The sequence below is a fragment of the Ostrea edulis genome, chromosome 3 (genome assembly GCF_947568905.1).
Source record: "Ostrea edulis chromosome 3, xbOstEdul1.1, whole genome shotgun sequence".
Taxonomy (NCBI): Eukaryota; Metazoa; Mollusca; class Bivalvia; order Ostreida; family Ostreidae; genus Ostrea; species Ostrea edulis.
Genome location: NC_079166.1, coordinates 25,257,101 through 25,276,848, shown reverse-complemented (window position 1 = coordinate 25,276,848; position 19,748 = coordinate 25,257,101). Strand labels below are relative to the sequence as shown.

Here is a 19,748-nt window from a genome sequence, read left to right as displayed (position 1 = left end):
AGTGATTTAGTATTTCAATGACAGGGAAAAATAACATATATAAACTTTTGTTATCAATATTTGTGTTTAAAAATATATTCAGAGGCTCTGAATGAAGCAAATTTACATTATTGTCTTCCCGTACTAAAATTGATTTCGTATGATATTATATATTCAATAGAACCGAAATCTTTATTTTGATAAAATCTTAAACTTAGTTTTAATTTTATCAACGATTATGTTAAAGTTACATACAAAACTATCATAATAGCACATTTTTACAAGGATTTAATTGTTCAGATTTAAAGTTAATATTGCTTTCATTAATTCAACATCACCGCATATGGAAAATAAGATATTTTGGCATATGAAATATCTTTCATAAAACAAAATAATTTCAGCAGAAAATCTTTGGTGAAACGAGGGCATAAAACAAATGTTTATCATAATCTGTAAAGAAAAAAAACTGTAGGTCACCAAATAGTCTGTTTTTAACGAGGAGGCATAACTCTCTCAAAACTGACTTTCCTTGAACTGTAATAAGCCCTGTGGCAACGTACTTTGAGATTTGTTTTTAAAGTGCGTTAAATTTGGGACCAAAGTCACGCACTTTGAAAAAAATCCAAAGTGCGTTGTAACAAAGTCCTGATATTTATTTAGAGCTGAATGACATTAACTATTAGTGCATGGATCATAAATCTGCAATGTGAAAATTTTACTGTTGTGAATTGATTACACTAAATATTAAACAGACAATTTAAGGATCAATCTTTCAAATGACAGGAAGTGCTTCAAACAGCCAAACATTTGTTGCTGTGGAGCTGCACACCAGATGCAGTACTACGACTCCATTCCACCACTCTTAACGTGTCTGAGGAGGAGTACATTCAGGTTTACTTTGAGAAGCAATGTCATGATAGCCTGTGCAAATTTTTGAAACACCGTATAGATGAAGAAACTTTTAAAGGACATTATGTTCAGGTGATTGATATTAAGTATTGTACTAAAACATGAACATTATGCAATGTGAAAAATATTCAGACATAAAACATGATGTTTTTGTATTTGTGTTTCTTGCATGAGTCTATTTAGGAGAATACAGATATAAAGTTTGTTGCCATTCATTTTATTAGCTCTTCTGAGCCAAAGGCTCAAAGAGCTAATGCTATGGCCATTTGTGCGGTGTGCGTAAACTTTTTAGAAAAAGGGCTATAACTCAAGAACCCCTTGGCCAATTTTTTTCAAATTTGTTACAGGGTATCATTGGCCCAAGGGCTTTCATACATACTAAATAGAGGGAGGTGACCCTTTAACAAGGGGAGATAATCAGGAAAATACAAAAAAAAATAGTGGTTGCTAAAAAATCTTCTTCTCAAGAACCACAGGGCAGATTATCACCAAACTTACACATAAGGATGAGGATATGTTGTAGATTAAAAATTGTTCAAGGCATTACCCTGGGGCAAAGGGCGTGGTCTCAAGGTCACTTCAAAGTTGACCTAAATTTAAAATTTTTTTAAATTCCTTAAATCTTAGATATTTTAGTCATTATAAGGACTAGGATCATCAAATTTTGACAGTTGATGCATCTCAGGACCTTGTGTCAAGTTGTCTCAAAAGTAGGTCACGGTGACCTACTTTTTGAATTTTGCAGGTATTTATTTTAAAATTAATTTTGATGCATATCTTGGACACTTTGAAGCCTATGATCATCAAAACTTGTCAGTTGGTGGATCATGGGACCTTGAAATGCGTCAACTAAAAAATAGGTCACCGTGACCTACTTTCTGAATTTTATGGCTTATCATTTATAGATATATTTTAAGTTGTTATTTCAAATACCGAGAGGTTTAGAATCATCAAATCTTGTAAGTTGATGCATCTTGAGGCCTTGAAACATATTTATTAAAAAAGTAGGTCACAGTGACCTACTTTTTGAATTTTGCAGATATTCAAATTTCACATTTTCAATTTTAGATGCATATTTTGGGCTCTGTAAAACCTAGGATCTTCAAACTTTGTCAGTTGATGCGTCTTCAGTCTTCGGTTTGTGTCGACCAAAAAGTAGGTCACCGTGACCTACTTTTGGTATTTGACAGCTAAATTACTATATTTCAGACACTATTTGACCTACAATCATCAAACTTTGTCAGTTGATGCATCTTGAGTCTTCAGAGTGTATTGACCAAAAAGTAGGTCACTGTGACCTACTTTTGCAATTTGACAGTTATATTTATATATTTCAGTCACTAATTGACCTACAATCATCAAACTTTGACAGTTGATGCATTTTGAGTCAACGGAGTGTGTCGACCAAAAAGTAGGTCACCTTGACCTACTTTTGGAATTTGACGGCTATATTTATATATATCAAATATGATTTGACCTACAGTCATCAAACTTTGTCAGTTGATGGGTCTTGCATGTTCGAAGGGTTTCGACCAAAAAGTAGGTCAACATGACCTACTTTTGGAATTGGACACCTATATTTATATATTTCAGATACTATTTGACCTACAGTCATCAAACTTTGTCAGTTGATGCGTCTTGCATGTTCAAAGGGTGTTGACAAAAAGTAGGTCACCTTGACCTACTTTTGGAATTGGACGGCTATATTTATATAATTCAGATACTATTTGACCTACAGTCATCAAACTTTGTCAGTTGTTGGGTCTTGCATGTTTGAAGGGTGTTGACGAAAAAAATAGGTCACCTTGACCTACTTTTGGAATTTGACGGCTATATTTATATATTTCAGATACTATTTGACCTACAGTCATCAAACTTTGTCAGTTGATGGGTCTTGCATGTTCGGAGTTTGCTGACCAAAACGTAGGTCACCATGACCTACGATTGGAATTTGACAGCTATATTTCAATATTCAGATACTAATTGGCTTAAAATCATCAAACTTTGTCAGTTGATATTTCTTGGGTTCTCAAAATGTGTAGACCAAAAAGTAGGTCACATTGACCTACTTTTTTTTTAATTCTTAGGATTTAACTAAAGATTTAGAATACTAAGAGGCTAAGAATAGAAATGGTGGGGTTGTACAATTTATCAGAAGAGCGATTCTAGGCCCTTGGGCCTCTTGTTTTTAATTGTAATAGATGTGATAATTTTAAAAAGTTCCTTGTAGGAGTTATGAGATTGATCGCTGTTCGTAATATTCACCTTTGTATACTTTTAAACACATTATATTGATATTCACAGCTTAAAATAAGCTAGATAAATGCGTATTGGATACCATGGATAGATTTGAAGTTTCAGGAATTCTTACATTGCTCTAATGAAAATGTTTTCATCAGGTGACAACTCATTCCAAACTGCTTTCAACGGAAGACCAACAGGACATAGAAAACGACATTCCAATATTACGTGGGAAAATAGCATTGTTTTCCTTGCAAGCTTTTGGTACAGAGCAACAATTTTCAAGACAAATCAGGTATTCCCTTACATTTCGTACCTAAATGAGTACAATCTCAACCACAGTGTGTTTATGTGTTAGCTGACCTGCTTTTGTATTCTTATGAGACAGACCCTTTTCAAAACTTGAGAAGACAAAATAACTTGTGGACTTCGAGACAATTAGATATGTCAACAACACTTTATGTATTAAAAATACTAATAATATTCTTCATACGTTGAACTCGAAAAACAGACACCACAGATGCTTCATATTTCGATGTTTTACTGAACATGGACGTTAACGGCAAACTAACGACTCAACTTTGACAAACGGGATAACTTCAGTTTCTCCCTCAGCAACTTCTTATATTCATAAAACAATATACAATCAATCACATGCATTTTGAGTTTATGTCTCTCAACTGATTCGATATGCGAAAGCATGTTCTGCAGATGATAAATTTTAAACCGAGACAGGCTGCTGACAAATCAATTGCGGTTAATGGGGTTTCGACAGCTTACAGAGGGTATTTAGCTAATCATGCGGCTATCATGATAATCTTATTAGCAGATAAAGTATATGATTTGCTGAAATGCTATCTGACGTGTTACATACCAATTGTTATTCCGTTCTTTAAGGTCGTCCAATACGTCTTGCAAGAGTTTCTCAAATCAGCACGAAATGATTGAATTATGAAAGATATGATCTGTGATACATGTACGTGCATATGTTACATGTAAAATGACAGAAAATATGCAAATTAAGATTAAAAACATGATTTTCAAAACGTTATTTCAATAGATATAAACAAAATTCTGGGATATTTGAACTCGAGATATGCAGGTCACAAACCCAATGTGCTATCCATTGAACTCCGATGATAGACAACTCGATCGATGCAAATAATTTCACGAAACGTTAGAATCTTGTGACGTAAGTCTTCGTTATATACCGATTTTGACTACGGATTGTTCTGTTATCTGATTACGCTTACTCCTCCTACACACCTTATTCCAGTGTTTACCATGTTCTCAATTTTGAAATTCTTTATAGGATTTGAGAGAGTGATCGCTGTTCGTATCGTAATTTGTGTATTTTCATTTGATTTACAGAGATGCTGCACAGAGGCAGATCAGGCTCTTACTGATTCAGTGTGATACTGGTGATGAACATTCTAACCTGGTGTCATGCGCACGGCACTGTGTCCAACGTGAAATGAACAGTTCTCAAGACACGTTCGTGATATTCCTCGTCCATCTCTCCAGAGTGTGTGACATCTACTTCACTGGTTTTCAGGTACACACATGGCATTTTAAACATTCTTTCTACTCTGTTAGTAATGTACTTCAAGCAATATCAACGAGTTGACCTAGATTTTATTTTGTTTTCTGTTGCATCTGTCTATCTGTCTATCTATCTATCTATCTGTTTGTCTATCTATCTATCTATCTGTCTATCTATCTGTCTATCTATCTATCTATATACCAAAATGTTGTAAGACGCAAAAAATCGTCCAATTATTGGAATGATTCATGCATTTGTCGAAAACATACAACTTGAAAAATACCTAATAAATTAATAGTGTTCTACGTACAGCTTCGTGTTTTATGTGGGTGAAAATCTCTACAAGGCTTGTATTGTTTGTGTAAAAACCTGAGTTTAACCTTCTTATGCCCTGTGTTTAGATCCAGTTGACCTCACGAATAGATATCTTTGTGATGAACAAGTACAAAATGTTTGACTGTATTTGAAAATTTTTGAATGATTTAATTCATTTTCCTTTTTATTTTGTCCCGGGACAAGCTTTAGTATTTAGGAGGAAAGGTTTTAGCTGATTGAGGTATCGACCTAAATTTTAGACGGAAATATTAATGCAAAATTTCCCACTTATTTTCGAAATCCTGAGATTTTTTACAATTCAATCCGCTGTATCTTCAACAAATTAAATTATTGTTTGATGTCGATTGTTATGCCGTTTTTTGGCACTGGTTTTGACTACAGTTTACTCCGTTAACCTGGACAAGACATAGGTCTCACGGTGGGTGTGACCGGTCAACAGGGGATGCTTACTCCTCCTAGGTATCTGATCCCACCTCTGGTATGTCCAGGGGTCCATAATTTATGACCTTGTGATCTGTACCTTTTCAAGAATAGGAAGGCCATGGTAGTCATATTGGTTTTGAGGCATCCCTATGTTGTGTGAATTAAATTTTAGTCATGTCGTTACCCTTTGGGGCTAAATTAGGGCCACAATAGAGGATCAAACTCTTTAATGTGAATATAAAGATTTAAAAATATTTTAAAATCACAACAGATGAACAACATCTGGGCCAAGGTGACTCGGGTGAGCGATGTGACCCATGTGCCTCTTATTCGTGATAGTAAGAAATACGTGTAGGGAATGAAAGGGGCACTGCCCGATGTGATTGATATTTAAGGTAGATAATTACTTATCTTTGATGAAAATGTGAAGATAATTACAAACAGTGATTAAAACTCCTATAAGGAATGCAAGATAGAGAGTTGGGCAAACACAAACTCTTGGATATACTAGAGATGGGAACAGGTGTCTTGGAGGAGTAAGCACCACTTGTGGACCGTTCACACCCACCGCTAGCCGCATACCCCGATGAGACAAACGGAGTTATCCATAATAAATACCAGTGTACCAATAACGGCCTAACAATCGGTTTAAGAATTTTGCTAATTATAACACTTGACCATAATTCCATAGAATTTTATTCTTACATTATTGTGAATAGTATTCAGCAAGTCAACAGCAGTTTCGTTTTTACAAACAGATGGCTTAATTTGATATGTAAGTATATTCTCTATTTATGGTTACGTAGCTAGATTTGGGATGTTTGTTTTCAACGTGTTTTAGAGTGGATTATGGAGTTCGGTCCACATTGATGATCTGCGCACATCTTTACTGCCGACTGTGAGAAAGCTATTGAACAAGACCTTGTCAGAATTATTAATGGAAAGTCTCAAAATACTTACAGATGGAGAGGAAAAGGTATTATTTTGAGAGATAAAAAGGATTTTTTTAAATTGTAATGTATCGTGTTTCTATTTAAAGTAATCAAAGGAATCATCGTATTTAAGATGCAAAAGATAATTATTTCAGAAACTTACTTTTTTTTGGTAATTTGAATTTTGTAGTTATGTATTATGTTAAAACAGGAGTATAAGATGGATATGAAGAAGCTTTTTCTGGATTGTCTTCATCCAGCTTTAGCATCTATCACAGACAGTTCAGAGTCCGGGGAAGCCTCGATAAATAGGATCAAAATAGTGTTTACTCTATTGGAAAAGGAACCATATTTAACCCCGGGTAAGTTTAAGATACTTTTGAAAAGGTACAAGTATATACTGCTGTAATTATCTCTATTCAACTTTATTATTTTATTATAGAGCAATTTGGTCATGGTGTCATGCAGCATATCGTGAAAATACTGTCTCGTGAAGAGAGAGACGAGACCTTGTATGATCGTTCTTTGTTGATACAGAAAGCTGCAGCCTTAGAAAGCATAAACAAATGTGGAACTTTAAGGTTTCATTTTCTATCTATATTATTACTCTTTTATCTACTAATGTTCACTTTTTTTAAAATTTTTACGGAATGTGTCGTTTTCTTTCGAAAATGATCTTAGAATTTCTAAACAAGAAACTCAAAACGATGCACACGTTCTGTACTTTAACATTTTTTTTCTAACAAATGAATTCAATCTTGAATTTAATTCACATGCTCTTTTTCTAAAAATAAATATGAATTGTTTTCGACAACAGGTCCAGTTTTAGTAAAAACATCGAGAGAAAAGTGATTCCAGTATTAGCGGATATCATCTGCTTTTTGGACACGAACAATAATTTGGAAATTTTAGACAATGCCTGTGAATGCAGTTGGATGCACAGAACTTGGATGAAAGTGTTACTTACAATAGAGTCAGAGGCACTTACCAAACAGGGAGAACCCATTGTTAGATGCACTGGAATGAAACCAGGAACAAAGACAAACTTTCCTTTTTCATGGGTCTTATTCGAAGACATTGAAAAGATCCTGCAAGGTTGCTTGGAAAACAAAATCCGTAAGTTTATTACGATTTCCTTGAGTTCTTCTAGATCACCTGATCACTCAGGTTACATATTGTGATTGTTAATTGTTTGTCGCCGTTCGTTAACATATGAATATTATCAGATTCTTCTCTGAAAGTACATCGCCATGTGTCATTTTTTAGAAAAATGGGCTTGTGATACCTTTAGATTATGGGGAATTCAAATTATAAATTTATGTGCCTTGGGACCTTAAAGATTGAGTCAATACCCTGCGATATTTACATTCCTTATAACTCGGGGACATCTAGCAGGCAAACTGTGTTATTAGTCATCATGGCCTCTGTGTCAGTGGTTCTGGTGATAGGGTATGCTTCATAGTGAAAATGCATTGCTGTTTTTTTTTTAATTATCTTAATTCCTGGGCATCAAACCACAAAACTAAATACCTAGTAGAGAATCTGTTACCCCTGTAGTGAAATTCATCGTCCCTGGGTCAGGTGATGTGGTACTGTGGAAGGGCTGTATATTTCATATTGTGAAAATGTGCTATTTCTTCTTCATTACTCCTGAACAATCAAACCTACATCTAGTATATACCGTATAAAGAAAATTTTCTCCGCTTGTCCATTTTTTGCGGAATTTTGCGGATAGGAAAAATCCGCGAAAATTACAATTGCAAATTAAAACGTGTATCGATGCATAAAGGTATATATGTTTTCAATATTACCGCAGAAATTGGAAGTGCAAAATATGATTTGCTACCTAGGGATCGGATTGCAAAAATTTCCATCCGCAGAAAATACCAGTTGTAGGTAGTAACAATGAGAGGTGAGGATAACGAACAGTGATCGATCTCATAACTCCTATAAAGGTGAAGATAACGAACAGTGATCAATCTCATAACCCCTATAAAGGTGAAGATAACGAACAGTGATCAATCTCATAACTCCTATAAAGGTGAAGATAACGAACAGTGATCAATCTCATAACTCCTATAAAGGTGAAGATAACGAACAGTGATCAATCTCATAACTCCCATGAAAAGGGAAGATTTTACCACAATTATGAAATCAAAGACCCTAGATCAAATGGTCTGGTATTAGAGTATAGATATATAGTAAAAATGCAATATTGTATTCATCTTCGACATTGTATAAACTGAATCGGAAGGCTAAAGTCTGTCTACTTTTATTTCCAGAAAATCAATACGGTGTCTTGATTGAACTGCCCATAGAATTGTTGTTACATGTAACTAATGCGACTTCTGAGGTCCATGGGCCACTTGTTGCTTGCTAGAATCGACACGTAAATGCATTGACAGATACTTTGAACTCTTTTTACAGAGAAGTCACCGGAGGAGTTATTCACCCTGTTACCAATAGCAATCATAATCAATGACGTCATCACGGGAAATGATATGAATCATGCATTACGGTTTTATATTTCTGATTTTGTCAACATGAAATGCAGAGTCTCGTCAAGTGAAGAAGAACTGGTTAGTTAATATGTGCATTTAAGTTTATAGATTGCATTTACTTCTAGTATTTCCTGTTCTTGCTATATAAACAGTCATTTGATTGTGTGCGAATATACAATGCAGATAAATGACCAGTAAGAATCATAGTATCACATTTATGTACTAGTAGACTGAACTAGATTCCATAACATTATTTATGTTTGATCTTGAATGTCCTTTGTGTTCGTGATATGACCACGAAATTAAGACACCATGAAATGCTCTCCATCAGAAATGTTGGGAGATGATGATAAAGGTATTCAAAGGACAGTGTCCGTATTCCAGTACAATATTTTGTCTGATTGAGAGTAATGTTAAACATTTTGATGAATCAGGTCATGGTGTGGTTAAACTTTGAATTTCTTATTTCAGCTGATATGTGAATCAATTCTCAATAATTTGGAACAAAAATCAACATACCTGGAACTATCGAAACATTTCACAGATCGATTAGTCTGTATCCACCGCATGTACACAGAAATCGAAGATTCAGTGAAGACTTTTTGTGACATTGCATCTCTAAAAGAAGAGGTCAACGAAAAATTCTTCGACTATGCCCGCAATAATTGTAGGGTACGTACCTCGTGTAATGTAGGTGATCTTATTCTGTGTTACAGCTGTGTGCATAACAATTATGTAACTATTCAGTTGTCAGAACTTGTTTCCAATCGTTTTGATGTATCAATGAAATATGATCAAAACAAATGTCTGAGAGTCATTATACTTGCACTTTCTGAAGAAAGTTCTGGTATATCATAGACATCTCCATTCGTCCATCCATTTGTCATGCTTTCCTGTAGTAGGGGATCCTCTTTATAAACATAACAGGACACCATTATGAAAAACATAAGAGGAATATTAAAATCCCGCATTAGACATATTAAAACAAAAGAAACTATCCTTCTGTGTTTAGTAAACCAGAAGTGATAAAATAATTAGAAAGGTTACATGAGGAATATTTTTGGTTCCAGCTGACAAAGCTTGTAACAACATTGTCTTTGTTTGTAAGGCTCATTATTACAACTGTATTTTAAACGAACTTGGCATTAATTCCACTTTTGGTAATCGTACTTAGACTCCAACTCCCCTTTCGAAAGATGAAATTCTTCAAAACCATACTTCAGTTTTAGACGCATTTAATATCCCAGTCAATGGGTCGAATGAATATGAGTTACCGTACCTATACTGGATTCCTAAACTACATAAAAACCCTTACAAAGATACATTGCTGGATCCAGTAAGTGCTCTACCAAGCCCCAATCTTTGCTCCTCACGAAAATATTAACAGCTGTGAAGGAGAAACTTCAAACGTACTGTGCGACTACATATGCCAGAAGTGGTGTTAATCAAATGTGGATTGTAGAAAATTCTAAAGAACTTTTACTAAATTTGAAATCCCAAATCAACAACATCAAAACCTAAGACCTTTCAACACTATACACGACCATTCCGTACGATAAATTTAGACTAGACTTTTTGACATCATAGACAGTTGCTTCTTCAACAAAAATGGAAAAGTCATCCAAACACTTACTTTGTTAAACACCACTCTGATTCCACGCACAAGTACAATGAAGTTGAAATAAAAAATATGCTAGAGTTCCTCATTGACAATATCTTCGTGGTCTTTGATGATCAGGTCTTCCAACACTCTGTTGGAATTCCAATGGGCACGAATTGTGCTCCTTTATTAGCTGACCTGTTTCTATATTCTTATGAAGCAGAATTTATTCAAAAAATTCTACCTGAGAAGAAAACATCTCTTGTTGTGGCCTTCAATTCGACATTTAGATATATCGACGACGTTTTGTCTATTAACACTAATAACTTTCATTCAAATGTCGATTCGATATATCCCCATGAGCTCGAAATAAAAGACACCACAGAGTCGTCCACTTCTGCTTCATACTTGGATGTTTTATTGAAGGTAGACATTAACGGCAAACTGACAACTCAACTGTATGACAAACGGGTTGATTTCAGCTTCTCCATCGTCAACTTCCCATATTTATGTAGCAATATTCCATTATCAATTGCATATGGTGTTTATATATCTCAATTGATTCGATACGCAAGAGCTTGTTCTGCGTATAGTCAGTTTTTAAATCGAGGCAAGCTACTGACAAACAAGTTGATGGTACAGGGGTCTCAACAGTCTCGATTGAAGTCAGCATTTTACAAATTCTATGGTCGTTATAACGATCTAGTTCGTCAATACAACCTATCATTGGGTCAAATGCTGTCCGACATGTTTCATACCGATTGCTAGGCCGTTTTTAGCACACTGATTTTGACTACGGATAACTCCGTTTACCTGATCAGGATATAGGGCTCACGGCGGGTGTGACCGGTCGACAGGGGATGCTTACTCCTCCTAGGCACCTGATCCCACCTCTAGTGTGTCCAGGGTCCGTGTTTGCCCAACTGTCTATTTTGTATTGCTTATAGGAGTTATGAGATTGATCACTGTTAGTTTTCTTCACCTTTTATTCTGTAGATGTACAATACGGTTTGGAATTTCTGGTTAGGTCCAGGGAGGCGAATTACAATGAATATTTCCATAGTTTAGGATTATTGTTTTGTGATATGATCATTCAACCTTTAACCATAATTTTGATCACAAATTAAAGTCAATCTTTAAGAAAAGCATAAAACCACTGATGTCGTTCATATTTTGCTCCGAAAAATATATTATCGCAACATTATTTTTCTACTTCTGTCAGATCCATATGACATTATCTAACATATAATATATGTAAAACGCAATGGGCTCTAGAATATTGCATTATACCTCAGTGATATTGCAGGGTGATCCACTCTCTCCGGGAACGTTTAGCTTTATTAAGTGAGTGGAGGAAAGAGTGTTTATCATTGCTTTAAGTTCGTGGATTTCAGTACATGCAAGTAACGTCACTCGGGATACTGATTAATTTGTATCTTGTTTATGAAATCCTTGTAGATGCTTGACATAGGAGCTGTGAAATACTTACTGGAGAAGCTTAATCCTATCGAAGCGATAGAAACTTACGAAGGGAAGAAACTCTGGATGCAGCAACTTCAGATATACAAACCTTTTATCGTGAGAGTGTTAAATCGGCAGACTGAGAAATGTTCACCGGAAAATCCTGGACACCGAATGATTGAGCAAATGAGGTTTATGTTTGGTCCAATCATCTTTTAATATCTTTGTTTCATACAAATGGGTTGGTCTTTCTTTATATGCTAATTTTTTTCTACGGACTACTCCTTTTGCCTGATCAATGAACGGATCATCTAACTGGTCAACAGGGGAAGCCTATTCTTCCCAGGCACCCTATCTTACCTAAGTGTTTAAAGCTTTAATAGCCGGTGTTCTAAATAAGTCAATCCTCTACTAAAACAATTATTGGTATTTTTGAGCTCCTTGCCATTTCGTGTTTGGTGGATATTGTACTTCTCGGGTACTTCAGGCATCTTTTTACCTCACAATAATAAATATTGTATAATGTTTATTTGCGCAGTTGCAAATCTAGTCCTATTTTTTTTCTTATATTAAGTGGTCCCAGCCAATTAATTTTGTAACAAAAAATTCAACTATGACGTATTTTTTCTCTGTCGACATTTTTTTCAATAAATGACATAATCACTCAAAAATATTGTTATTTCTTCATAATAATAGTCAGTGTGACAAAAACGAGCTTTGGAATGCCAGAGGTCCTTCCAATATTATACATCGCTTATGTTCAAAATTGTTGAATATAAATTGTATGATATAAACCTCGTCCTTCCATCGTGTTACCAAAATTACCGATTTTGGAAATTCTCGTCAATTATATAAATTTATGAAATCTAATTTTATACAGGTCGACATGGACAAAGATCGTCGCTTTGAAATTGTACATAGAAAATGTAGCAGGAGATGAAAGGAAAGACAAATTGATTAACCAAGACTGCAAGTTCATGTGGAAGGTAATCATCTGATATAGGTAATATAGGCATGCATACATGTATTTACACACGCCATGTTTCAATAATATATTTGATGTCGTTCAGTTTTCTTTAGTCAAGAAATCAATTAAATGTTTCTGATAAATCTTTGAAACGATTCATTACATAATTATAAATGATTCCCGGTCTGCCCTGACAAAGGCAGAGTTGAAAAGAATGTCTTAAAAATTTCAAGAGCAAACTTTATAATCATGAAATGTTTTAATAGCCACTATCTTGGATTTTCATCTTGGCCTTTCAGAATCTTTACACAAGTTAAAAAGTGATTCATTTTGTGTCGGGTATAGTTTATTAGCAAACGTCTAGTAAGAAATATATATGAGGTCCAAAATGGTGGATTTTCCATAATTAATGCAAACTTTGCATAAAGTATAAGTTTCTATTTATCCAATTAAAAGTGAAGATAACGAACAGCGATTAATCTCATAACTCCTATAAGCCATAACTCCTATAAGCAGTTGGGCAAACGAGGTTGATGCTCAGAGTTTACTTTCACCGTTATGATAGCATGATTTAATAAAACATGAATGATATGCCTCAGAGTATGATTTTATGTTGGAGCTATTCTGATTGGTGTAATGGGGGTATGTGAATGGATAGACTAAATATCATGTTTCCATACACATATCTGCGGACGCCCGCTGTATTTCCCTTCTAATTTTGATCGTTGAAACTATGAAAACCAGACTTATCAAACGACAATAAAGAGATAAGATATAATATAGAGCTCACGGCGGGTGTGACCGGTCGACAGGGGATTCTTACTCCTTCTAGGTACCTGATCCCACCTCTGGTGTGTCCAGGGGTCCGTGTTTGCCCAACTCTCTATTTTCAGTTGCTTATAGGAATTATGAGATTGCTTACTGTTCGTTATCTTCACCTTTCATAAGGAAAATAATGGTAATATAAGGCATAGGAAGTGAATAGTACTGTATTGCGAATGGGAAAGTGCAATGGTCTGTATGCACACCGGAGTTTGAACAGGAAAACCTTTTCGTCCAAGTGGAAAATAACGCAAGGAATGAAATATGTCATCTACATGAATTTATGTCAACTCTAAAACAGATTCTAATCCGACGTAAGCAAGCCCCGTGGTCCTTGATGTGCATTGTTGATAAACATACATGCTAATTCCATCCTTTTTCAGTATCTTGGAGAAAGTGCAGACTTCAAATCGAGTGAAACTCTAGAAAAATTTGAAAAATTCCTAATTGCCTCCAACAAAAAAGCTATGAAAGATTTCCTAGAGTAAGGAACTTAAATGCAATATTCCATGACTTTAATTTAGATAAAATAAAGCTGAAATATTAAATGGATGGACACGTGTACATTTGCATACATCTACATGTAAAACAAGTCTATTTGATGTTTATAATGCAGCAATGTGTATTGCAATATTCCTGTTTGTAGGAAATTTGGTAGATGCCAACACTGTCAAGGGATGCTAAAGTCATCGCCTCCGCTTATTCTCCCATGCGGTCACAAAATATGCAGAGAAAATTGTCAACATCTCATGACTAATGAACCAAATATTCGAAAGTGTCCAGAATGTTCGGTCCAAGTTGAGGAAAATACCCTTGAATATGAGGAGGAGGACTTAGAAAAGTAAGCCTGTAATAACATAGCTTTGACACATTGGAATTCAATTGGCAAATATAGTGTCAGCATTTTAATGTAGAGTGAGGAATCTAAAATACTGTTTGTTTGAATTGCTAGGGATCAACTAAAGCCGTTCTGGGATTACCAAAGAAAGTGCAATAAATTTTACATGCAAATTGTATCACAGTTGTGCTTCGAACATTCCACAGCACCGTCTGAAGAAGTTTGCAAGAGACTACTTCACCTAGTTCTATATAAAAAGAATATTCCAGAGCTAAATATGACTATCATCAGAACAAGACAAGTCGGCGTGTTTGAGACAATAGTGGACACGACCCCAGTTTTCAGATCTTTTCTGCTGCAATTGCTGATAAGAACCCAGTAAGTTCCTAACGTGAAGGTTTGATAAACTACATAGGACAGAAACAACACTTCAGAAATAAAAAATGAATAAAGCCTTTATAGATATTGTTCAATATCCGGAGGGTAAAGGTAAAGCCATAGACGTATAGTGGGGAATTTAATGGGCACCCCCTTTTTATGACAAAATGAATTATTTGTTGCTATTTGTTTATAATATTATATATAAGTGTAGATAAAATAACCCATAAAAGTAGCTTTAAAATCCTCAAAACATGGAGCTTCCAGGGGCTTCGCCTCCTGGGCTCCACTAAAAATTTTCCTTAGGAGATCCCCAGACCACCAGCTGTCCCCTTTCTGTAACAAATTCTGTATCGACTATTGGTATATATAGTTGATAAAAATATCATGTTAAAATAACATGCATGCTTTAACTTGTAAAAATGGGAAGATGGGTCTCAGGTATAAAGTATGTAGATATACGCACTGAATGCCACATGTGTATTTAACAAACAAATTTGATATGTAATACAATTCATTTTCATTACACAAACGTTTAACTCTTCTTTATTTGTGCAACCTTTGTTCGTTTTAGCGAAGACAAGGTTCTACAGTTGTTCCTGAGAGAAGCCTCCGATGTTTTAAAAGACGATGTGCATGGTTTACATATGCAAGATTTGTGTTTGATGCTGATACAGTGCATTGAGGTATTGACAGCTAAATACTTAGTGGTGTAATACATGGTTTGTATTTGACGCTAACTACCACATCATGTTTCTGCCAAAGTTAAAAATAAGCTTGCCTTTTCTATGTCTCTTGAGGAAATTAGTTTAACAAATCACCTTTTGGGGACTACAACAACGGTGTACATCAAGTATGTTATCTTTGACGTGAAGTCTTCTGAAATAACATGATTTCAGTTTACACAAAGATCAAACATTTTCCCAACGAAATTAGAAGCCATAGAACAAGCAAAAAGACCTTCCATAGGATAGCAGAGAAAACCTCAAGCACTTCTTAAATTATAAATTGCTTTCAGATTTTAAACTTTCAAAAATTGTCATTTCGATCACTGCTATTTATTCTATATTTAACCATTACACATATTTAGCAAATGTCGAAGATAATAAATGAGATATTCTACGATTTAGAAACAGCAGGTTGTACCAGCAATACTTATTTACAAACAGCAGGTCAGACCAGTAATACTTATTTACAAACAGCAGGTCAGACCAGTAATACTTATTTATAAACAGTACATATGTAGGTTGTACCAGTAATACTTATTTATAAATAGCAGGTCGTACCAGTAATACTTATTTATAAACAGTAGGTTGTACCAGTAATACTTATTTATAAACAACAGGTTGTACCAGTAATACTTATTTATAAACAGCAGGTTGTATCAGTAATACTTATTTATATACAACAGGTTGTACCAGTAATACTTATTTATAAACAGCAGGTCGTACCAGTAATACTTATTTATAAACAGTAGGTTGTACCAGTAATACTTATTTATATACAACAGGTTATACCAGTAATACTTATTTATAAACAGCAGGTTGTACCAGTAATACTTATTTAAATACAACAGGTTGTATCATCAATACTTATTTATATACAACAGGTTGTATCAGCAATACTTATTTATAAACGGTAGGTTGTATCAGCAATACTTATTTATAAACAGCAGGTTGTACCAGTAATACTTATTTATAAACAGTAGGTTGTACCAGTAATACTTATTTATAAACAGCAGGTTGTACCAGTAATACTTATTTATATACAACAGGTTGTATCAGCAATACTTATTTATATACAACAGGTTGTACCAGTAATACTTATTTATAAACGGTAGGTTGTATCAGCAATACTTATTCATATACAACAGGTTGTACCAGTAATACTTATTTATAAACAGCAGGTTGTACCAGTAATACTTATTTATATACAACAGGTTGTATCAGCAATACTTATTTATATACAACAGGTTGTATCAGCAATACTTATTTATAAACGGTAGGTTGTATCAGCAATACTTATTTATAAACAACAGGTTGTACCAGTAATACTTATTTATAAACAGTAGGTTGTACCAGTAATACTTATTTATAAACAGCAGGTTGTACCAGTAATACTTATTTATATACAACAGGTTGTATCAGCAATACTTATTTATAAACGGTAGGTTGTATCAGCAATACTTATTTATAAACAGCAGGTTGTACCAGTAATACTTATTTATAAACAGTAGGTTGTACCAGTAATACTTATTTACAAACAGCAGGTTGTACCAGTAATACTTATTTATAAACAACAGGTTGTACCAGTAATACTTATTTATAAACAGCAGGTTGTATCAGCAATACTTATTTACAAACAACAGGTTGTACCAGTAATACTTATTTATAAACAGTAGGTTGTACCAGTAATACTTATTTATAAACAATAGGTTGTACCAGTAATACTTATTTACAAACAGCAGGTTGTACCAGCAATAGTTATTTATAAACAGCAGGTTGTACCAGTAATACTTATTTATAAACAGTAGGTTGTACCAGTAATACTTATTTACAAACAGCAGGTTGTACCAGCAATAGTTCTTTATAAACAGCAGGTTGTACCAGTAATACTTATTTACAAACAGCAGGTTGTACCAGCAATAGTTATTTATAAACAGCAGGTTGTACCAGCAATACTTATTTATAAACGGTAGGTTGTATCAGCAATAGTTATTTATAAACAGCAGGTTGTACCAGTAATACTTATTTATAAACAGCAGGTTGTACCAGTAATACTTATTTACAAACAGCAGGTTGTACCAGCAATAGTTATTTATAAACAGCAGGTTGTACCAGTAATACTTATTTACAAACAGCAGGTTGTACCAGCAATAGTTATTTACAAACAGCAGGTTGTACCAGTAATACTTATTTATAAACAGTAGGTTGTACCAGTAATACTTATTTACAAACAGCAGGTTGTATCAGTAATACTTATTTACAAACAACAGGTTGTATCAGTAATACTTATTTATAAACAGTAGGTTGTACCAGTAATACTTATTTATAAACAGCAGGTTGTACCAGTAATACTTATTTATATACAACAGGTTGTATCAGCAATACTTATTTATAAACGGTAGGTTGTATCAGCAATACTTATTTATAAACAGTAGGTTGTACCAGCAATAGTTATTTACAAACAACAGGTTGTACCAGTAATACTTATTTATAAACAACAGGTTGTACCAGTAATACTTATTTATAAACAGCAGGTTGTACCAGTAATACTTATTTATAAACAGCAGGTTGTATTAGCAATACTTATTTACAAACAGCAGGTAGTACCAGTAATACTTATTTATAAACAGCAGTTTGTACCAGTAATACTTATTTATAAACAGTAGCTTGTATCAGCAATACTTATTTACAAACAACAGGTTGTACCAGTAATACTTATTTATAAACAACAGGTTGTACCAGTAATACTTATTTATAAACAGCAGGTTGTATCAGCAATACTTATTTACAAACAACAGGTTGTACCAGTAATACTTATTTATAAACAGTAGGTTGTACCAGTAATACTTATTTATAAACAGTAGGTTGTACCAGTAATACTTATTTACAAACAGCAGATTGTACCAGCAATAGTTATTTATAAACAGCAGGTTGTACCAGTAATACTTATTTATAAACAGTAGGTTGTACCAGTAATACTTATTTACAAACAGCAGGTTGTACCAGCAATAGTTATTTATAAACAGCAGGTTGTACCAGTAATACTTATTTACAAACAGCAGGTTGTACCAGCAATAGTTATTTATAAACAGCAGGTTGTACCAGTAATACTTATTTACAAACAGCAGGTTGTACCAGCAATAGTTATTTACAAACAGCAGGTTGTACCAGTAATACTTATTTATAAACAACAGGTTGTACCAGTAATACTTATTTATAAACAGTAGGTTGTACCAGTAATACTTATTTACAAACAGCAGGTTGTACCAGTAATACTTATTTATATACAACAGGTTGTATCAGCAATACTTATTTATAAACGGTAGGTTGTATCAGCAATAGTTATTTATAAACAGCAGGTTGTACCAGTAATACTTATTTATAAAGAGTAGGTTGTACCAATAATACTTATTTACAAACAGCAGGTTGTACCAGCAATAGTTATTTATAAACAGCAGGTTGTACCAGTAATACTTATTTACAAACAGCAGGTTGTACCAGCAATAGTTATTTACAAACAGCAGGTTGTACCAGTAATACTTATTTATAAACAGTAGGTTGTACCAGTAATACTTATTTACAAACAGCAGGTTGTATCAGTAATACTTATTTACAAACAACAGGTTGTATCAGTAATACTTATTTATAAACAGTAGGTTGTACCAGTAATACTTATTTATAAACAACAGGTTGTACCAGTAATACTTATTTATAATTCTCTGAGGCAGAAAGACTGAATCGTCCTCCATTTGTAGAATTATCTACGATTTCAAGAACAAAACAACATAGTACTATTGATTGATGAACATGGACGTTTTAATCAGTATAATGCAGCTGAACGGCACAATGGTTGCTTATGGCTAGGTTGTGTAACGTTCCTGAACCAAGGTCGAATCGCATGTAAAAATTTGTCAAGGTTGTACTTCTTTTTTTTTTTATAAAAAGACTTATCATAGACTGAGGTAAAGGTCAATCATTTTGAAGTTAGAAAATGTTTGTTCTTTAATATTTTGGGATTTTTTTTCTCTCAAGTCATAGCTCTCGGTTCTAATGTAGGGACAGATGTATATATGTCCATAGTAATTATATTAGA

At 34.1% G+C, this 19,748-nt stretch overlaps 1 protein-coding gene across 1 annotated transcript in view; it reads left to right on the top strand.

Moving 5' to 3' along the window:
• LOC125676605 (E3 ubiquitin-protein ligase rnf213-alpha-like) overlaps positions 1-19,748 on the top strand; it is an 85,559-nt gene that overhangs the window by 49,411 nt on the left and 16,400 nt on the right. Inside the window, exons 56-70 of the mRNA XM_056157676.1 lie at positions 763-960; positions 3,288-3,424; positions 4,501-4,684; positions 6,273-6,407; positions 6,554-6,725; positions 6,806-6,944; positions 7,181-7,479; positions 8,791-8,942; positions 9,336-9,536; positions 11,923-12,116; positions 12,806-12,911; positions 14,098-14,198; positions 14,361-14,555; positions 14,667-14,930; positions 15,505-15,616. Of these exons, the coding sequence (XP_056013651.1) occupies positions 763-960; positions 3,288-3,424; positions 4,501-4,684; positions 6,273-6,407; positions 6,554-6,725; positions 6,806-6,944; positions 7,181-7,479; positions 8,791-8,942; positions 9,336-9,536; positions 11,923-12,116; positions 12,806-12,911; positions 14,098-14,198; positions 14,361-14,555; positions 14,667-14,930; positions 15,505-15,616 (2,589 nt within the window). The remainder of the gene's footprint in view (positions 1-762; positions 961-3,287; positions 3,425-4,500; positions 4,685-6,272; positions 6,408-6,553; positions 6,726-6,805; positions 6,945-7,180; positions 7,480-8,790; positions 8,943-9,335; positions 9,537-11,922; positions 12,117-12,805; positions 12,912-14,097; positions 14,199-14,360; positions 14,556-14,666; positions 14,931-15,504; positions 15,617-19,748) is intronic.